The 21,316-nt window shown below is 37.0% G+C and overlaps 3 protein-coding genes across 4 annotated transcripts; all 3 read right to left on the bottom strand.

The window, feature by feature from the left end:
* Positions 1–6,163: 6,163 nt before the first annotated feature.
* On the bottom strand, positions 6,164–9,422 carry LOC107587467 (vesicle-associated membrane protein 5-like). Its single transcript, XM_016275256.1, has 3 exons — positions 9,230–9,422; positions 6,982–7,125; positions 6,164–6,492 (listed from the first exon to the last, which is right to left on the bottom strand). The coding sequence occupies exons 1-3, from the start codon at positions 9,230–9,232 to the stop codon at positions 6,301–6,303; spliced, it is 339 nt and encodes a 112-aa protein (XP_016130742.1). The 5' UTR covers positions 9,233–9,422; the 3' UTR covers positions 6,164–6,300.
* A 1,376-nt stretch (positions 9,423–10,798) lies between these two features.
* Positions 10,799–14,112, bottom strand: LOC107587315 (vesicle-associated membrane protein 8-like). The gene is made up of 3 exons (XM_016275033.1): positions 13,949–14,112; positions 12,989–13,153; positions 10,799–12,481 (listed from the first exon to the last, which is right to left on the bottom strand). The coding sequence occupies exons 1-3, from the start codon at positions 13,973–13,975 to the stop codon at positions 12,299–12,301; spliced, it is 375 nt and encodes a 124-aa protein (XP_016130519.1). The 5' UTR covers positions 13,976–14,112; the 3' UTR covers positions 10,799–12,298.
* Positions 14,113–14,817: 705 nt separating this feature from the next.
* LOC107587314 (condensin complex subunit 2-like) lies at positions 14,818–20,937 on the bottom strand. Of its 2 annotated transcripts, none has more exons than XM_016275031.1 (18): positions 20,846–20,937; positions 20,199–20,420; positions 20,025–20,115; positions 19,836–19,925; positions 19,632–19,749; positions 19,313–19,458; positions 18,224–18,413; positions 17,966–18,045; positions 17,493–17,698; positions 17,044–17,189; positions 16,822–16,928; positions 16,519–16,638; positions 16,240–16,347; positions 16,026–16,160; positions 15,793–15,903; positions 15,552–15,628; positions 15,333–15,408; positions 14,818–15,097 (listed from the first exon to the last, which is right to left on the bottom strand). In XM_016275031.1, the coding sequence occupies exons 2-18, from the start codon at positions 20,411–20,413 to the stop codon at positions 15,038–15,040; spliced, it is 2,076 nt and encodes a 691-aa protein (XP_016130517.1). In that variant the 5' UTR covers positions 20,414–20,420; positions 20,846–20,937; the 3' UTR covers positions 14,818–15,037. The 2 variants fall into 2 exon arrangements, with proteins under 2 accessions (XP_016130517.1, XP_016130518.1); XM_016275032.1 differs by having other exon boundaries at positions 15,552–15,625.
* Positions 20,938–21,316: the final 379 nt, after the last annotated feature.

Below are 21,316 nucleotides of genomic sequence, written 5' to 3'. Positions count from 1 at the left end.
ATCCATCAACGTGATTGGATAGAGAGTAATAGGTCTCGTGACTTTAGTCAAATCAAATTGTGCATAGAAAACTTTAACCGCCAACTGTTTATCATGGCTGCTGGAAGCGCATTCTTCAAGCATCAATTCTGTCGCATCTTCCTCTAACTTAATATGTTAAGGTAAATTTCGGATTTCTGCTTACTAAATGATTTGTATATATATGCTTGCCTATCTACACGGCCTGAAATTTGGTGTGAGGTTGCGGGTATTGCATACAAAATGTATAAATTGCGGTGTACAGCGTTTATTATGAGGGGGTAGAATCCACAGCTCAGTACTCACTACTCAATACTCATGAGTAGTTTTAAATAGGCTACTCTTTTACTCTTACTCAAGTAGCTTTTTTGGACAAGTACTTTTACTCTACTCACACTACATTTTTTGGAAGGTAATGGTACTATTTTTTCAGTACTCTTTCCACCACTGGTTACAAAATATTATTACTTGCCTATAAGGCCCTTAATGGGTTAGCGCCTGCGTACCTTACTAGTCTTCTACCACGCTACAATCCATCACGCTCCCTAAGGTCGCAAAACTTTTTCGCATTTGGCTCCCAAACTCTGGAATAGCCTTCCTGATAACGTTCTGGGTTCAGACACGCTCTCTGTTTAAATCTAAATCTCTTTGGCCAAGCATTCAAATAATTCATCTCATAATCTTGGACTGCAGTTATATCTGATCAAATGCACATTATTATTCTTTAGCTTGGAATAAAAACAAATCAATATTGCTTGGTTGGAACAGCAGCTACGCTAATTATGTCTCTATTTGTTTCTCTGTTTCTGCGTAACTAGGATTTACACAAGCTTCACTCTGAGTCCAGAACACCTGAGAAGAGATGATGCCAACTCCTCAGAGGACCTCAGATGAAGCCAACCCTGAAACAACATATAGAACTACCAAATTTTGCTATAAATTTGATTGCATAATATAATAATTGCTGTTAATAGTGTTCATCGTCTGATTACGTCTTTAAATGATTTTTCCGTACATTTCTGCCATATCTACATTAACTGACAGTCACCACTGATAAGCTACTACTAAATATTGTAGAAACTTAATTTGCAGTAAAGTTGCTTTGCAACGATTTGTATTGTGAAAAGCACTATACAAATAACTTAAATTGAATTTAATTGAATTAACTAGTTCTTTGGATCAAGTTGTGTTTTTTTTATGAGAGGCTTAATAACAGCCAGTTTGAAGGTTTTGGGGACATATCCTAATGACAATGACAAATTAATAATAGTCAGAAGAGGATCTATGACTTCTGGAAGCACCTCTTTTAGGAGCTTAGAAGGAATAGGGTCTAACATACATGTTGTTGGTTTAGATGATTTAACAAGTTTATACAATTCTTCCTGTCCTAAGGCAGAGAATGAGTGGAATTGTTCCTCAGGGGATCTGATGTGATACATTTTCTGATAAGAAGTGTGCGCTGCAAACGTGAGCATTTTTGACGATCCTTTCTGTCCAGTCTGCTCGTTTGATCGTGTTTAACCACAGCTGTAGTCGGTTTTTTTGTCTGGCAGTGGCAGCAGATATGCGATCAAATTTCTAATTTGAGGCTGTATTACGTCGATTCTGGAACCCAACATCACAACAAGATGATATTTTAAGCTCATGTAGCCGAATCTGCGCTGGTTTGAATGGGCCGCCTCCAGTTGCCCCTTTGTTTTGCTGCCTCCAGCTAGCGCTGTGATAAAAGCGTTCTGCAACATGCATTTACCTGCTGAAGCTGCTGCTTTGTGGCAAACCCAAGGCTGCGTGTGGCAAACCCGTGAGTCCCTCAGAAAACAACAGGCCAATCAGAAGAGAGGCTCATGAATATTAATTAGACAGGCCAAACTCGACCTCTTCTCAGCAGAGCTCCTGAGAGAGGAGCTGTAAAAATATATTGAGATGGTTTTGGTACTTATACCGCAAATATATATTCTTAAGGACATCAAAACCTAAAATAAAACTCCAGAAAGGTGTACAATATGGGACCTTTAAGCATAAAGGTGCAATCTAAAATGCTAGAAAAGAGAGAGTCCATAGTTTCTGTTACATCATCAAGTTGTTCTGAGCTATTGGATATGCTAAGGAATTTAGATAAATCAGGAATATTACTTACAAAGCAGTCTTTTGTGGTAGAAGTGATGGTTTAGACAAGACTAGATAATGATCTGAGATATCATCGCTTGGCTGCATAATTTCAACACCATCAACATCAATTCCATATGACAGTATTAAATCTAATCTAGAGTATGATTTCGACAATGAGAAATCTAGACCTGTTGTCTAATAGACCTGTTGTCTAACCCAAATAGAGTTCAAAATGTCTATGAATGCTGACATCGTGTTTTCTTTATGATGATGTAGGCCTATCTTTTTCATTATCAACATGGATATTAAAATCACCAACAATTAAAACTTTATCTGAATCAGGAATATTACTTACAAAGCAGTCTTTTGTGGTAGAAGTGATGGTTTAGACAAGACTAGATAATGATCTGAGATATCATCGCTTGGCTGCATAATTTCAACACCATCAACATCAATTCCATGTGACAGTATTAAATCTAATCTAGAGTATGATTTCGACAATGAGAAATCTAGACCTGTTGTCTAATAGACCTGTTGTCTAACCCAAATAGAGTTCAAAATGTCTATGAATGCTGACATCGTGTTTTCTTTATGATGATGTATCTTTTTCATTATCAACATGGATATTAAAATCACCAACAATTAAAACTTTATCTGCAGCCAGCACTAACGCGGATAGAAAATCAGCAAATTCTTTAATAAAGTCTGTATGGTGCCCTGGTGGCCTGTATACAGTAGCCAGTACAATATATGAAGCACCATTACTTCAAACGAGTTATACTTGAAACCAGACCTCTGAGAAATACTGAAAATATTGTTATAAATTGTAGTAACACCTCCCCTTTACCTTTTGGACGTGGATCATGTTTATAACAGTAATCTTGATGGGTAGACTCATTTAAAATAATGTAATCATCACGTTTTATTCAGGTTTCTGTCAAACAGAGCACATCTAGGTTATGATCAGTGATCATATCATTTACAAAACTTGCTTTAGAAAGGGACCTGATATTCAATAAGCCAAGCTTTATCATTTGTTTATCTGTATTACATCCGTTTTTTTATTTGTTGAACATCAATTAAATTGTTACTCTTAAATTGGTTTGGACGTTTTTTGTATTTTCTAGTTCGGGGAACAGACACAGCGATATCTGAAAGGGTCTCTATGCAGTAGGCTATGCGCTGAGAATGAACTGATTTCTGTAACGTGAGGCAGCTAGCATATGGAGGATGAAACCTGCAAAAACAATAAATAAATAAATGCACAAATAAATAAATGTGTGCATAAATACACGTATTCTTGTTTAAATACATAAATAAATAATTATACATGTGATGAAAGTAGGCAAATAAATAATATAAATTGGTGGGCAAATGGAAAATGTTTAAGGAAATGCTAAACTCATTTCTGAATGTAGTTCCACTTTTTTCCCCCTCTGCGCAACATGCTAATGAGAGGGTGTCAATTATGCAAGAGTAGGCGGATCATGTGTGATGCGCTTGAGCGTTTGCCTGCGCATGCGTATTAACTTCATCAGTCAAGGTGACTGATTATTATCTTACACTTTTTCATAGGGTTAGTTTTGTAGTTATAATCATGAGAGAGCTAAATCATAAAAGATTTTAAGTGGCCAATGTAAAATAGTAATGCTTACATAGCTCTTAATTGCAATACTGAACCGTTATTTGCTTAATAAACATACTTTTGTCACCTGTATTTTCTGTTCTGATAACTAATGGTAAAAAACTGTCTGTTCCTCGATTAAACCACTTCATACATCTCACGGTGACCATGGGATACTGATATTATTTGTCTATAGCTGGAGACTCAATCGGGTTACAAAAATGACGTCAGGAAACGACACTGGCCATTTCTTTAGGTTGTTTGTAAAGTCACAGATACTGTACGGACAATACAGCTCAGTTTTTTATGTATCTTGCTCTGTTAAACAGAAAAAGTGACTTTACATAGGTCATACTGGATTAACACCATGCATTTCCCGTAAGAGGGAAAGCCACGCCCCCAGCTATGGCATGGCCCCGACCAAGTCCATGGTTGACACCCTCTCATTAGCATGTTGTGCAGAGGAAAAATAAATGTGGAACTACATTCAGAAATAAATGAGTGATCAAAGGAAAATAACTTTAATTAATGGTCACGTGACAAATCTGTTCAAATATAAAATTAATGAAATGTGCACTGTTTTTATTTTATTTTATTTACATGATTCCCAATTATTTATATTCACGATTTCTAATATTTGTACAGTCTTTACATTTTTATTTCAATGTAGTAATTAGCAATTCATTTAATTTGATAAAGTTTCTTAAGGGCCAAGATCATGTTATCTGCATCTCCTGCGCTCCACCAAGCCACTCCCATAATATCTGTCATCACTCAAATGAATGCACGACTCTACATTATCTGTATAGCATGTGTGTAAGACTCGAATACAACTATGAATTAATAATTTTATGACAAATAAATCTTTCAGTGAGTAAAGCTGGCTGTGTCTGTAGTATTAAAGACTATACAACATTATTATATTATCTTTAAATTAATTTTTAAATGATTATTATTTTTAAATTATTGTCCCTGGATTATTAGTAGGGTACTCTTGTAATAAAGTAGCGGTGGTAGAGGACAGATTTTAAGTATCAATTCTGCTTAAAAAGATGCCATCTAATCCTGTTTACATGAAATAAACCTGCTCCCCAGCATGTTTAAATTGACGGACCTGTTGCTATGACAGCAACTCCAGGATGAGCTTCGAAGAACCAAATAACCCAAGATCATGCCAAATCGTCAACAATCAAATCCAGCTAACTGAGTTAGGGACGTACGAAGAACGGGGGGCATTGCACAAAAGCAAGATAAGGAATTTAGCCCTGACTCAGTTGCATGAAAGCAGGCTAAATTAAGCTAAATTTTGTTGCTATGGAGATTTATTCTTTGCAGCTAGCCTGCTCCAGAGCAGGCTAACAACCAGGCTAAGATTAATCCTAGTGATTCATCTGTTAGTTCCGCTGTCAATCCTACTAGAAATGAATGTTTTACAGTCACCAAAATCATAATAAACTTAATTTCATTACATTGTACTCATAACTTGATTCTGTCTTGCATAACACCTTGCATGACACATGTCACTGTGAACTCACTAAGTAATTATAAAAACTTTGGCATAATAAAAAAGCATAATAAAAGGGAACACATATAATCCAGAGATAAATAAAAGACACATAGACGAAAGAAAAAATGTCAGATACAGTATATTTACATAAGGGACATTTATACACGCACACACACATAGAAAGCTGTTTTTAGCAGCACATTTTGGATTGTTTATCTCATATGATATTGGAAAAATTTACAGAAATAGTCCCCTGACAAATATGAATTCTGAGGGAATATGCCCTCCTCAATTTCTATGGTTGTTAATAATACTACTACATTTCAAAACCTTTAGACAAGTTGTAGCACAAACCTGCCAAAGTCACAGAATGTGTCCCAAATCAGGTTCGGGATTACTCCCAATAATGCACATTTTGTATGTCTCCATAATCAAACACGTCTGATTAAAGTCATCAGCTCATTAGTAGAGACTCCAAGACCTGAAATGGGTCTGTCATATAAGGAAGACATCCAAAATGTGTACTGCTATGGGTACCAAGGCTGGGAAACAGGCTTTTATTCTTCTATAACTAATATGAGAAAAACCGTACACATAGGAAATTCTTGAGATCATCACACACTTTTCACTGATGAAAAACAGAATGAAGAAAGCTTTTTTTTTCTTTGAAAAACAAGATTAATAAACAATGCTCTACTCCCTGACAAAGTCTATGCAGTCTAACATATTTTCCCTGCTACACTTTAACCCGCATTTGGCACCGAATTATCTAATTTATGGCTAAAATACATTTAGTCCAACAAGAATGCATGTAAACTGTTACCATTAATGCAGATCCAGATCCAACTCCTCCCACCTTACATATACCTAAACCTACCCATCTCCACCCCCTGATCCCTAAACCCACCCATCTCCACCCCCTAGATGTGGATCCAACCCCACCCCCTGGATCTTTGTTCTGCAGTGAGGGGGCTACTGTGTATTCTGAGGAATTTCAAACACAACTTATGTTCACTCATCTTCTTCCCTGCCTGCTTATCTTCTAGCCATCTCCTGGTACTGATGTGACTTCAGGTGTGTTTTTACTGTCCTCTCTGCTTAAGCTCACAGCAACAGCCACAATAATGCCGAGCAACACTGCAGCTACAACTGCTGCTATTATCACTTTGTACTTAATATTCTCCCAGCGCTTCTTCTGTTTCACCTTAATCGAGGTCTTTGAGAATTGTTTGCTCTGAAAAGAAATAAAGTACAATCATTAAAAATTTAATATTACATGTGATAAAACATGAAACCAAAGTGAACTTGTTGCCTGATCACATGGCATGTATTGCACAAACAGCCTGCTATACTATTACACAAGTTTTGTTCATTTCATAACAAAAGGAAATGGCTTTCTAAAATTAACAAGGTAAACTAAACTCAGGATACAAATTGTACACTTTTTTTCCCCGTACACCCCACCAAGACACCATTTATAGACTTTGACATGCTTTCCCTAGAAACACTTACAATTCTAAACCCAGTTTATGTTCATCAGAAAACTCAACAAACCATAAAACAAGATCATAGGACCATAGAACGCATAAATAAGTGGGCATGCTTTTTGTCAAGCAGTTTTAAATGCATAAAATAAATAATGTATTAAATGATCATATAGTTTATATTGTTATATAGTATAGTATTATATATCAAGAAAAAGCAGATGTCACAAAAGTTCCACCTTTACAAGTAGTTTATCAGCTCTCTCCTCAAGCTCCCCGAGTTTTCCTGCACGCTCGTCAGCCTTGTTTCTGTTATCCAGCATGATAACTTTGATATCCTCCACATCCTGCTGGGCCTGACGGAGGCTGCTTTGCCCATTCTCCTAGAGACAGATGACATGGATATATTGGGAAAAACAGAATGACTGACAAACATCCTTTACACAACATACATTATCATCAATACATTTCTGCAATAACAATTTTCCCTAAGAGGGACTAAATTGTCCTATTAGATGTTTAACAAGAGAAATGCAATCAATGACTCATTAAAAACAAAAAAATGGCAATGAAGACTTCCTGGACACTTCCCATGATACTGGGCTTAGAGTTCTGTTTACAATAAGCACTGGGAATGGAATTCTGGAACAGTGCCACTGCTCTCTCACAGTTTAACAAGGATCAGCACAGGGGAGAGACAGAGAAACTGTGCATTTCAACAAGCTATTGCATCAAAACCCACAATGAGGCCTTTGTGAAAACAACATGGCTGAGATCCACGAAATCCATGAGATCGTCACCTCCCCGACAGTAGCATCGTGTATATCAGCGGAGTCAGAATGTTAATTCCTCTCTTTGTGCTCAGAAGGATGCAAGTGACTTGAGGTCAAGGTTTAGTTGATGAGTGGCCCATCATACATAGGAAACGGTCACACAAAGATCAATGAAATTATTCATTTTACAGGAAATACCACTTATTATTCATGCCATCTCACGTAAGAGCTTTACACAATAGAACAGTGGTTGTCAACCGGTGTCATGGCCTAAAAGTAGGTCACAAGTCTGTTTTAATTGAATAGCAAGGATAAAAACAATGCTAAATACAAATAGTAAATTGCAACTAACATTATAATTGTGTTTGGAATATCAAAATAAATAAGTTTGTTTTACAAGGAAGGAGAAAGCCATATATTGTTTTGTAGACACTGAATGCTTCACATGAATTTAAACTCTACAGTAGCGCAGTGAGCATTTTTATTTTAAAATATGAACAGCATGAAATTAAGAGACATTTATCATCTAATAATAGACCAATTAATTGTTTTTAATGTTTGATTAAGAATTTTTGTTTACATTTGTACAAGAAACAAAATGTATATAATTTCATGTCTGTGTCTATAAATAAATACATTTTCAAAAAAGAAAAAAGAAAACAACTTCAGAAAACAAGAATGTCGTAAAATACAAACATAAAATGGACCAAACACACACACATTACAGATAAATAAATATTGGTGTATAAATAAATACGTAAATATCTGTGCTAAAGCAAAATTGTGATATAGATCTTATGGATTGGAGTAAAGAAGTTTGGGAGGCAAGATTTTAGTAAAATACAACCATGAAATGGGCCACACATTGCATAAATAAAGAAATATGTAAATAAACACAATTGTAATATGTTGAGATCTAGTATAGAAATCTTCCCCTTTAAAATAGTAAAAAAGCACAAAGTATCAAACAAAAGCTCATAACACAAGAGCATGTTTTTCATCACTCTTTGCATATTATGAACAAAACTACAGGATACACATATCTTTTTACATCCTTTCTTTGCCTCCTTCCTTCCGCTCTCATTTTGACTGCTATAATGAATATGGAATTTCCTTGAGGCTATAAACCCCCTTGTGTGTGTTTCAACTAAACACTTCTTATGTTGTCATTTCAAGCCACCTGAGATGAACCAACAATAAGGGTTAATGACCTTCTGGATGACATTCAAATGACTTTTAATATGGGGGGGTCCAGACAACTCGTAAAAAACTAAAGTAAATGTTGTCTGACTTAAGCAATCAATGCTAATCAACTAGTCCCTATGTACTGTATCATATCCCTCAAATTACGTTTGAGTGAAAGCTGCTATTCTATATATAGACTGTCAAAACAATAATCGTCTAGTCATCAAAATCAAAGTCAGTGTATAATTTCACTTTCATATTGCAAAGTGACAGATGGTATAATATAGATGATGAAACTAACTAAACCTGTTTGGACCACAGCATTTAAAAATAAATAAATGCAATTGTTTGCGGTGTTTACATCGAGTTAAAAGCTGCTTTTAAGTTTGTCTAAAACGTTAAAAGCCTTTAAAAGTTCTTCTGCCCTCACATGTCCACATTTTTATTTGAATAACTAATGACAGCGTAAGGATCACCAGCACAAAACGAAACAAAAAGAACGTAAAGCTTCAAAGACAAAACAACTCACCATTGTTTTAATCTGTCGCTGTTAATACACCAGAAACTGTCACCAAATATACTGCATCTGAAAGAGACACCAGCGGCTGACAAGAGAAAATAATACAAGCTCGGTATCTTGAAACTTCACGCGCGTCGTTACACAACTATTCCCAAGCTTTGATCGTCTGCTCTGCTGCTGCTGGGAGGAAGCGCCTCCCTTTAACTGCTGGGCGGAACTCTCACTTTACGCCCATCAGTGTTGCCAATTGGTCTACTTTAACACTGTTGCCGCGGATTGTTTTTCATGTCCGCGGGTTTAAGCGACCCCAATAACGTGATATTTATCCCCTTCCTCGCAACTCGATTGGGCTAGTTTTGAGTAGCAATTGGGCGGTTTTTGTTGTGAAAACCTGGCAACCTTGACGCCCATCTCCTGCCTCTGTAACGTATGCTATTGTTCTTGGCCGTGTACCAAAATGTGCACTTTAAAGTGAGTACATAACATTATTTGTTATATATTCACAAAAAGCAAATCAAGCGGGCTCAAAAGGGCAGTGTCCGATTTGCGAATACTATTAGCCTAATCATTGCTCCGGGTGTGTGTTCACTGCTGTGTGTGTGCACTTAGGATGGGATAAATGCAGAGCACTAATTCCTAGTATGGGTCACCATACTTGGCCACATGTCACTTCACTTCACTCACTTCACTTTATGAACCGATTCACAATTTTTTTAAAGGAGAACTGAACTGGAAAGACGTTAAAGCAGCACTATGTAACTTTTGGCGCTCTAGCGGTTAACAAACAGAACTGCACACATCCCGCGGAAGAACATTCCAACCGGGGCTACTTCTCTAAGTTTATGTCTATGGCGATTCACGCAGGTATGTGTTACTCCGCAGCGGTGACGACCCGACCAGGCTACAATAATCCAAATATAAGTACTTATAAAAGTACCGTAGCGATTCGGAATAAGACAAAAACGCGGTTTGGAAGATGAATTCATGATGTACTCGCTCATTATATACATTTAGCAAATTTTGAACACAGAAAAAGTTACATAGTGCTGCTTTAAGTATTAAGGAACAAGTTAATGGGCTGCAGGTGACAGAAATTCAACTTTTTGGAGGCCAACTGCCATTAAACACCAAGAAAGAAGAAGTTTCACAAAGTGTGCAAATAGAAAACATACCGCAAATATCTGGAGGGGAAAGTTTGTTGCAGGTGGCGTGGGTTAAAACAAGATAAATCACAGCTGGGGGAAAACATGTGCTGAGGCCTGGCTGTACTTGCTTTTCTCTAACCATGGAGAGATGTGTATAAGAATCGAGAGTACACAATCCTCTAACCATAAAAACACATTATTTTCCTATTGCTGTTTACACCACTTAAGTTTACGTTTGGCTTTCGTATCAGCTAAGGTCAAAACTTGCTTTTTGTCCCTCTCTAGAGATGTACTGCTAATTGGTGGATATACTAAATTAATACAATCCCATGCAATAATGTTAGAAAATTGTTTACCATTAGTGCAATAACATAACATCAAACGAGAGGAAGAAAACATGTCATACTCTGTTTTACTGCGAGATCACATATTTATTTACAAAATATTAGGTTTCCCAGATCTTACAGGTTGTTTATGCTAGTAAGACTCAAATTCAAGGCACTTAAAGGGTTTTTTAATTATTTGTAGATGATTAAAAAAATTATTCAATGTCTTGATCAATTTTTTTTCTTTGATTAAATGGTTTGTTTATAATAACAGAAATGCTTAAAAACCTCCTATTTTTACATACAGTAAATTGTTAATGGAAGCAACAAGAGATACAGCATAAGACTCAGCATAATATAGACATTCAAACAGTCAAGTCATTCTGACTACATATAGACATTCAATGCCTTGACCTCTCCAAAGCAAACTGCATAAAGCTACCCAGCAGACTAATTTAAGATCAGCCAACAAGAACATTCAGAGAAGTGATTTCATTGGCTGAATTGAGACAGGTAAAAAGTGTTAGCATTTTTCAATAAAAACTGCAAACTGAAAATTACAGTAGACTCTAAAACAGTCCTCCTCTGTTTTCGAAACAGGAACAAGTTATGCGTCTTGGGTTTCATTAAGCTCCTACAGTGCAAGGCCAAACTTTTGATGCCATACACTCAAATTCTTATTACAGTACTAACTGTATGCGGTACAGTGCAAGTGTTACACTGCATGTCAAATATAATGCAGTGATTTATGAGGACACAGAAAATATCCATCATTCCTATCTAAATTTCACTATCTAAATGACCTTGTTCAGCTGCTCTTGTTCCATTAAAAAAATGTTAATTCATTCTACAGGACGAAAATCTGTCTCGGTTTTGAAGTTTGGGGCATTGCCAATTTTCAGTAAAGATTTAAGACAGAAAAATGAACCCAAACATCTTACAATTTTATAATTTCCTCAATGAAATGGTGTGCTTGGGTAATGCAACAGTTGTAAGAACACATTCTTGTTTGACCTTATACAAATAACAATTGTAGGCAAAAGCACAAAGACAGTGACCCATCAAATACAAAATAGAGACACTTGAAGATCTAAAAGTATTCCATAATTACAAGTAACATCTTATGTAATCTAATATAACAGTCTTAAATATACTTCATAATTCAATAGATAGAACTTTCACCCATTACCTCCGCTGGATCAATGCCAGTATATGACTATTTCAAGGGTCCCTTCATTTATGAACAATATTGCAAGTACTTTTACAGTTGTGGCATTTTATCAGGCTTTAGAGAACCATAAAGACAGCTGAAGTGGCCACTAGATTGACCTTTCAGGAGGAGAGAAGTATGAAAATAGACAGCAATCTGTCTATAGACTTTTTAAAATCCTCCACTTCAAGGGTTCGAAGCTGTCATTATGGAAGCTACTCATTATAAGGTGGTGTGATACCATGAGATATGAAGGTACATGAGCAAAATGTGCAAATAAAAGGTATGTGTGTGTATGATGTGTGTGAATTCCTGGAGTTATGAATTGTGTTGGTGTGTGGACATGGTTGCATATATCTGTATGTGTATGTGTGAGTGTTTGTAACTGATAGAAATCTTATGGTGGTCTCACAGTGGGAGGTTTGGGTGCAGGTGCACTGGTCGGGATCACACCAGTAGCAAGGAATATGACAATCAGTACAATGATGAGGACTATCACAACAATAACCACAATCAGCTTCACGTTCTTCCACCAGTAGGCACGAGCAACCTTCTGAGAGGTGTGCTTGAAGTTCTGGGCCTAAGAAGCAGGAAAAAAGACCAGTACAATGTCAACTAGTGTGGGACTCACTATGGCTGCATACATTACCCTATCAGTTAAAAGTTTGGGGAAAGTAACATTCAGCAAGTTAAATTGATCACAACATACAGTAAAGTATAATGTTACAAAAGATTTCAAATAAATGCTGTTCTTTTGAACTTTCTATTCATTATAAATGGAAGCGCAACTATTTTTAACAATGATAAGTATCCTAATGTTTTCTCGAGCACCAAATCAGCATATTAGAATGATTTCTGAAGGATCATGTGACACTGAAGACTGGAGTAATGAATGCTGAAAATTCAGCTTTGCCATTCAATAATTATTTACTTTATAAAATATATATTACAATAGAAAACATTTGTTTTATCAAATAAATGCAGCTTTGGTGAACACAAGAGTTTTACCAAAACAGTGTGCTGGGATTACAGCTGTAATATGAATATAGTAATATTAGAATCAATGTTTTTGTACTGAAAGACACACCCCAGCTTGCAGGTCTTCAGATTTGCCCATCAGATCATCCAGTCTTTCTCCACGGGCCAGGATCCGATCTACATTCTGGGTCATAATATCCTTGACCCCATCCACTTGAGACTGCAGAGATTTAACTGGATCCACATCCTGTGAAGACTCTCCTTCTCTTGGCTCCTGCATTGAGAGGAATTCAAAATCAAAATGGCTCCAAGCATACATAGTTATGAACATCTGGAAAGTTAGTAAAAAGTTCTGTTGTGCAAAAGCCCATAAACATAAGTTATAAACTGCATAAAATTACTTACCCCTTTATATCCATCCTAATACCAAAGTTCAAACATTTTTTGATATTTATTTATCTAGGGAATCCAGAGATTTCTAATACACTGGTTTTGTTGAGGTTGATCAATAAAACTAAGACTGGTTCTCAAATAAGTAATGAACGATTTTATTGACAGCAGTGGTTCTTGAGGCAAAGTTGTTCGGTATGATGAGGAGTTCTAAAATATGATATAAATAATGCGTGTATGTGTGAAACACTGCATAATATACACTCATTAACATACACATAAAAACGTGTGCATTAACATCAAAACCTTGTCTTTGTATGATTTTTACATGCATATGAATATACGGAGAGCTAAATTTAATCATTCTGATATAAGAAAATTAATGATTTATGCAGCGACGTTAACACTCAACAGGAAAGCAGAAACTAAGTAGGCTATAACTTGAAAAACGAGCTTCGCCCTGTTTTGAGTACGCCAACCCACATCAACCGGTAAAACTCAAATGTAAAAAATATCAACCTGCTCGAGCGTAAACATTTCTACAACTAAAAAATAATATGATATACATAGACACAGATAGGAACTGGATTTACACAGCAGGTTAGTTAGTTTTAAATTCAATAAGCGATGCAACAACAATAAGCACCTGCTGCTGGCTATCGTTAATTTCGTAACTTACCGTACTATCTGGATCAGCCAGCCCCATGATTTCACTGTTTGGTGGTTTAATTTACTCCACGGGGGTGAAAAATGTTACGCTTTATCCTTTAAAGTTAAAATGTTTGTAACTGTTTCTTCGAATGACCGACAGATGTAAACCGCGTCAACACTTCCTGGTCTCTTAACTCAGTCTTTTCCTCCAGCGAAGGAGTTGGCTACTTGGCTTTGGTCCACCTCTGTAGCGCAATTTCTCATAACATCCTCAAGAGGGCGCTGGATTGGTGACGCATAAACACCTGTAAGGTGAGAGCGCAGACTCTTACCAAGCATCAACATTTCTGCACTGCAGGTATGACAAGATTGTTCTCGTAAGGCCAGACAGGCCAGTGAGTCACTGACTTTTCTAAAAATGCTAATGTGATTTTTTTTTTCTCAGTGTTCTTTGTCATGAAAGTTTGTTTTCAAAGTAGTGTAGTCTTAACATTATTAGGGTAAAACGATTAGACTCCTATGAACGAAACTAAACTCTTTTCTACCGCCAGTAATAATTGGCTCCACCCAAATGCCTCAAGCATTACATGTATTTATCTCGAGCACCATACCATTCCAAAATGACAACACTACACATAAAACAATACATATACAGATAAAGAATTATACAATACTTTGATAACTTTTATTTTTCAAAATCACGTCAAACATACATCTAAAAGAAACCTCAAATTATAATATGAAGTTTTATAATTTAAATTTAAAAAAAATTCAAAATGGACACTGACAACAGTAACTTCATATTTACTATTACTGAAGCAGCTAAAACAAGTTATTAAAACAGGCCAATCTTCAAAGCAATCATTATTCATGCTGCACCCTGCGGTTTTTTTCTTTCTTTCCTGGTACATGCTTTTGACAACTTTCAGTTTCACTCAGAAAAACAATTCTGTGCTAGTTCCCTGTACACCTTTTTTAACATGATCCTGACATAATTCTTCTCTTGACTATACTGTATTGGCCACACATAGGTATTTTACATGACATAAAGAACATAAGAATCTGCATTTTCATTTTGATACAAAAAGATTTTTGTATGAAAGTTCTGTATCAGTTTTCAGTGGCCTTGTTTAATGATGATATCGGTCATGCAGTCAATCTTGTGCAGCTCCAAGTTCTGTTGATGGAAAGAAGAGCTTTTAGATTTACAGCAATCAAATGTTGTGATAATTCAGGAGATCACAAATACATAAAACATGTTTCCTCATGTAAGCTACAAAACATTCAATGCATAATGCAAGACACATAATTATAAACAATAGACAACATGCTAATATTAAATCAACACTGAAATTTAAACAGACCTCCATCTACATTAGTTTTTGAAATCATATATAGCAGAAAGTACCCACTTTCTCATTAGCCAAGTGAAGAAGTGCCACAAAAGCCAAAGGAACTGAGAGATTGGTAGCCATGGTGGAGGGAAGCCTGGGGAAAAAAAAAAAAAAAAAGGAGAAAAGAGAAATGTATGAACAGAACACGGAAGAAAAATGTAGATCCTTAAGATAGTATTTCTTCCACGAGCAGGAACAGTGAAAAGATACATAGTGGCAAGTTTTGAAAAACTGTACCTTTGTACAAGATTCCTGACAGACTGGCTGAATGATTTTTCTCCAGGTACTTCCGTCGTGTCCTCACTGTCCACCTGCTAGAAATGGTCATTTAAGTATGTCATTTAAAAATATATATATAAATCAACTAGTCACAAGAAATGTGCAATAATTAAGAAAAAATGGTAACTTCTAAACTTAACTAAAAACACACTGAAAAATAAAAGAGCTTTACTAAGCTCAGAAAGGTACAATTACAAACCTTTGCTGGTTTTTCAGGACTCTCTGTTAGGAGACCCCACATAGTGGTCTTCAGCTTCTTCATGTCCATCTTCTTGGCCATCTTGGCATAGTTTATCTCAATTGTGTTTACCTAGAGCAAATAACAAATACAATTCGTTCATGCATTATCCACCCAAAACAACTGAAGTAAAAACTAATAATAACAACTGTGTAGTGTAGTGTAGTAGCCCAACATCTCTACTCTCATCTTACCTTGTGAGGCTCCGGCACGAGACAGTCCTCTCCGTATGTAGAGATGTCACCTGTGTCCAGGGAGAAAGGGGTCGGTTGGTCTGTTTGGGATTCATCAGATCCTCCAAAGCCTTCAGCATCCTCACTGTCCCCTTCCTGTTCACAGAAAACACTAACTGTTAAAGAGACCATCTTCATGACTACCTATGACATTTAACAGTACTGTGTGGTGTACCTGAAGACCAGGACAGAAGTTGGCGGTGTCATTGGCGTTGTTGTAATCATACTCTCCTATGTCCTCACCCAGCTCTCCCGATAATCTCTTCTTTCCTTCTGCACTTAGCTGGAGTAAGAAAATAATCATAGCCATATTTGAAAGATGAATAAAATGAACCAATCTGGCAGTCAATCTCCTGTGCAGCATTCTTCTAATGTTGTTTTAGATTTGCCACAACTGATATTCTGAAGTGTACACAGCAATGCAGACAGGAATATTAAACATTCATGAACTTACTGTGTTGGAGGGTTTGAGGCTGAGCTGTGACAGATTACTGGGTGGATATTGGAAGTCTGCTGGAAGCATGGTTTTCTTATTGCTGCTGTTCAAAGCTGATTTACTAATAGTGGTAGCTGCCTGGAAATAACAAGCATAACATTGTCAGTTTGTCGCCAAGTAATCTGCTGCTTACTTTTAAAAGCTTTAACAGATTTTGCTAGAGGGATTAAATAGCATTGTATGAATCGCTGTTACAAAGCTTTTGTCTATTAGGGAAGTCATGAAAATACATAATATGAGAATTAGCAAATGCAAACGTACTCTAGTTGTCCGAAAGTAATTATGAAAGTTGATATCTCCTTTAAAGTCAATTACGAGAGGATTCTTTGGTGCTCGCTTCCGAGGTTCTTTGTTTGGTTTGTAATCCTCTAGACAGGATAAATTAGAAATTGGGTCAAAAATGGCACAAAGAAAGCAAGAAATTAAGAAAGTGATAAAATCAACACTAGGATTTATACACTCATAGGCTAATCTATGACTTACGCCTATGTCCAGGTTTGAAGAGCCAGTAACCAGGCCCGACCCAGGTGGCCATGGTCCTGGGACTGAAGTACGAATACTCTCTGGGCTGATCAGACAACTGCTGACACATAGTGGCAATATCCACCTTGCCAATAGGAATAACGCCTCTGTTAATAGCACAAATACACCTCACAGTGAATAGACATGACATAAAACAGCACAGAGGAAATTCTGATGCAAATAAATGGGTTATTCTGAATAGTCAGAGATATGAAATACTACATGACAATGTAGCAGCTAAGGTCAGGTCAAGCTTAGGTTTGACAGTCTTCGGAATGATGTCTAAATAAGTGAAAATGTACAATATTGAGCCGCAACTATTCACTCATTGTGAACAGAGTGTGAAACAGTCTGTTTGCAATGCAAAAATTAGCAAACACTTTGGTGCAAAACATGTTGCAAGTACTAACCCTTTCTGAGGGCTCTTTGAATAAGTTTCTCTGTGTTCCTTAAACTCCTCACAGTCTCCCTGTCTGCCCTCTTCCACGTCTACATCTGCATCAAAATTATCCCCAAAATCTGGACCCTCATCCTCATCTGGCTCAATGTCTGCATTGACATCGAATGCATGCTCTCCCTGCTTCATCTTCTCAAGCAGCTGGTTGAGGTTTGTGGTCTATATTGACAATATGAAAGAGAGAATCACATCAATATAAAACACTTGATATCACACTTACACTACTTAAAGAATTTAATACTTTTTTCAGCAAGGATGCATTAAATTGATCAAAAGTGAGAGTAAAGACATTCATAATGTTACAAAAGATTTCTAAAAAAAAAAAAATTGCTGTTTTTTTTTTTATTTCAAAGAATTCTGAAGAAAAAAAAAACAAGTCTCAAAGTATCAAAACAAACAAAAAAAAAAGATTCTAAAGGGTTTCACCTGCTCAGGAGTCCATCTAGTAAAGGAGAAATCCTTTAAGGATGGACAAATTGGCCTGTCCTCTAGTGTCTTTAGATGACCTGGAAGAATCAAAAAGGCATGATTCCATTCCCTCATGTTGTCAAACAACTCGGTGTGGTTGTAGCTCACAACACGTGCAGAAACATTTAGGCTATGAATACAGAATATTACTTAGTAAACCCAAAAGTAAACTGTCCCATGACTTTGAACAGAGTGTGACGTGCAAAGCTGATTTACCTATAAACGGTGAGGCAGGAACATGTTGATGGGGCACCTGCACAGGTGGTGGCTGTGACTTCAGCAAGGTCATATGTGAAGGAAAGCGCAGCTCACAGCGACTGTCTTCACTGAACAGCACGGAGAGGAACACTCCTGCTGTACTATTCTCATCGAAGGAAGCAGCCATGCGCTGGAACATGGGGTCAACCTGCACAAAGAATGTTTTAGGGATTGCTGTAGATTATGCCACCTTCAAAAATGCTTGGGGTCCTCAACATAAAATAATTTAAAGACATTAAAGAAACACACCCAAGAAAGTTACACTTTTCAGTATATGTACAGTACAGGAATTCTCAACTACTTGATTGTTTTCTACCTTCTTTTTAACGCAAGAGTGGGAGCAGCCATTTGTAACCTGAATGTGCGAGGCATCCGCTTTTAGTTATTTTTAGCTGTACAAAACAGCAGGTTATGCTGCTCGATATTGCAAATTGTTATTTCTTATGTTATTTTAATGTACTCAAACACAATGGATTATAGCGCAATTGTAGCTAATGAATTACAAGTTTCAAACATTCACAGAAAACAGCTTACGTCCATGTTGCAAAATAAGGATATCGTCAAAAAAAAGTAAGCTTTATTATCGCAAAGTAATACATTAAGTTTGGTATAGATTAGCTAAATAGTTTGATATATATATATATTATATCCAACTTTATCCGCATACATGCAGTAAAACAATATATACACTATATAGCAAATCTCAACTACCTGATTTTTATTTAGCTGCAAAATGTAACTACATTATCACCAAGCTTTTATATAAAGTTTGATACACACAAGTATGTCCAACTTTATTTGAATGCATACAGTATATACTCACATTGGGCGATATGTACTATGCGGCACATCTCAAATATTTGATTGCTTGTAAACTATATTATCAACCAGCTCTAATGTGCCGAATGCAATTATGTGGTATATAAGATATTAAGATATCATAAACATTAATATCACAATTTTCTATAAAGCTGCTTTGAAACCATGTGTATTGTGAGAAGTGCCATACAAATAAATTTGACTTGTCTTATCAGTCATATTATTCACCTCACACTTCATCTCTGATTCAGAGAGATTGATGTTACTGAGGTTCTGCTCCACTGTCTTCTTCTGAGGTCTTTTCTTAATCCGTTTAGCGGCCACCTGCTCGCTCTGGCCATCCTCAGCTACCTCAGCCTCCTCACCATCTTGACCTGGAATGAGATGAGAATTTAGTAATACTGTGCAGGGTCCTAGGACAGAGTATGACACCATTCATCCACCAGGAAGACAATGATCACCTCTCCGACCTAAAGCAAAAATAAAACTTGTGTTTTCTACGTTCTCGTAATATTCAAGCAAACCCATGACATGAACAAATACTCACTCTCTTTTGGTTTGGTCTCAGATCCCAAGCCTCCCAGGACTCTGTAAGCATCAGCGTGGACCGCATCCACCCTCACCGCATAGATTTTTGTGCTGGCATCCAGGGTCCCCGCTGCCACCTAGATAAACCCACAAATACAGCTGCGATACCGTTTCCAATAAAGCATGTAAACTGGTGCTCAATACAAATTCAACGAGTTTCTACCTTGAAGTTGAGCTCGGAGTCTTTCTGCTTGAGAATGTCTGCCATGTAATCAATGAGGTGTAGACCAAATGCATTCTTTGTGGTAATTTTCTGCAAAGGTAAGGCGACAAGTCATAGTCCTGCTGCATTTCAGATGCACACGAAACAGGAAAACCCAGTAAAGTGCAGCATACATAAATATCAACTCACATTTTCAGTGGAAAGCTTGATGCACGTTGAATAATGCTCAGATATCTGTGCGGATGACAGCTTAGGGACAGCAGCAGGTGTGCCTGTAAAACTATGGTAAAGAAGAAAAAAAACAAGTTTGTACTCTGTGGTCTTATTTTCATTTTGCAGCTGAACACCGGGATTTCAACCTACCTGTGGCTAACGGCCTCGTTAATGGAGGAGTCGGCCACTCCGTGAAGGTCGATGACCCTGGATCTGCGTCTTTGACGTCTCTCCTGGTCATCATCGTTTCCCTGGATATTGTCCAGCAGAGGTGTGCTGGTGGCTGACAGAGCGCCTTTGTGTCCTATTGCCGGGGAGGACCACTGTCGTGGCCGTGATGTAGCCGGGGTACTGAATGCGCTCATAACGAAACTATTAAACAATATTAGTTTGTTATACATCCATACAACACCACGGAGCGTTTTCATCAAGTGCAGTCTGCTAAATCGTACATTTGATTTAACGTTAAGTCAACACGGGTTAATCCGGAGACCTCGCCATGTAAACAACGTCTAGTAACATTTATTGAGCTGCTTCAGATGAGAACGAATAGCTAACAAACATATCCACAATAGGAACGTTATATAAAATCATACGTTTATAATCCTAGAGCTAATTTCCAAAATCGAAATTCATACAAGCAAACACTTCAGTTTCAGGATTCAGTACAGCGTTTTATGAGCCCTTGTTAGCTAAATTAGCGCTAAGCACGCTTCGGAAACCTAAACAGACTGAAATTATAAACTGGCTTTGAAAACGCACCCCAGGGGAAGTACAAACAATAAAAGTTAAGTTACCTGCGATTATCTGACGATTTTAAGCAGTGCTACTGATCCAAAGGTTCTCTGTTCCGTCTGTTGTTGAGACAACCATTTGAAAATTAGCGCCGAACGGTCTGGAGGCACTTCTTCAAATACATCATTAATCATAATGTTAAATAATAAAGGGCTTATCACACTCCCTTGAGGTGTCCCATTCTCCACACTCACTATCTGTGACAATTCATTTCCCACCCGAACCTGAATTGTTCTATCTAATAAAAAACTTAAAACCCAGTTATAAATTCTTCCTTCAATTCCAATTTTTCCCAATTTTAGTAGTAAACCTTCTTTCCACAACATGTCATATGCCTTTTCAATATCAAAATACGCCGAACGGTTACACGCGTTATCAGTGATGTCATACGTACAGGCGTAAAACAAAGTACAGTCTTTGCGTGAACGTGAGATTGCACGCAAAATACTTCATACTTTCATTTTATTCCACAA

Source organism: Sinocyclocheilus grahami, unplaced genomic scaffold (genome assembly GCF_001515645.1).
Source record: "Sinocyclocheilus grahami isolate Dianchi unplaced genomic scaffold, SAMN03320097.WGS_v1.1 scaffold92.1, whole genome shotgun sequence".
Classification (NCBI taxonomy): domain Eukaryota; kingdom Metazoa; phylum Chordata; class Actinopteri; order Cypriniformes; family Cyprinidae; genus Sinocyclocheilus; species Sinocyclocheilus grahami.
The sequence above is the reverse complement of the archived record's forward strand: the minus strand, read 5'-3'. Positions and strand labels throughout refer to the sequence as shown.

Coding starts and splice junctions, on each gene's coding strand:
- LOC107587467 (XM_016275256.1), bottom strand. Junction 6,493..6,981: donor CTGATAAACTACTTGTAAAG/GTGGAACTTTTG, acceptor ATTTCTTTTCAG/AGCAAACAATTCTCAAAGAC.
- LOC107587315 (XM_016275033.1), bottom strand. CDS start 13,975: ATGGGGCTGGCTGATCCAGATAGTACG. Junction 13,154..13,948: donor TGGCTGATCCAGATAGTACG/GTAAGTTACGAA, acceptor CTCTCAATGCAG/GAGCCAAGAGAAGGAGAGTC. Junction 12,482..12,988: donor CTGAAGACCTGCAAGCTGGG/GTGTGTCTTTCA, acceptor CCTGCTTCTTAG/GCCCAGAACTTCAAGCACAC.
- LOC107587314 (XM_016275031.1), bottom strand. CDS start 20,413: ATGAGCGCATTCAGTACCCCGGCTACATCACGGCCACGACAGTGGTCC. Junction 18,414..19,312: donor AATCAGAGATGAAGTGTGAG/GTGAATAATATG, acceptor TTCTTTGTGCAG/GTTGACCCCATGTTCCAGCG. Junction 15,629..15,792: donor GTCCTGAAAAACCAGCAAAG/GTTTGTAATTGT, acceptor GACCATTTCTAG/CAGGTGGACAGTGAGGACAC.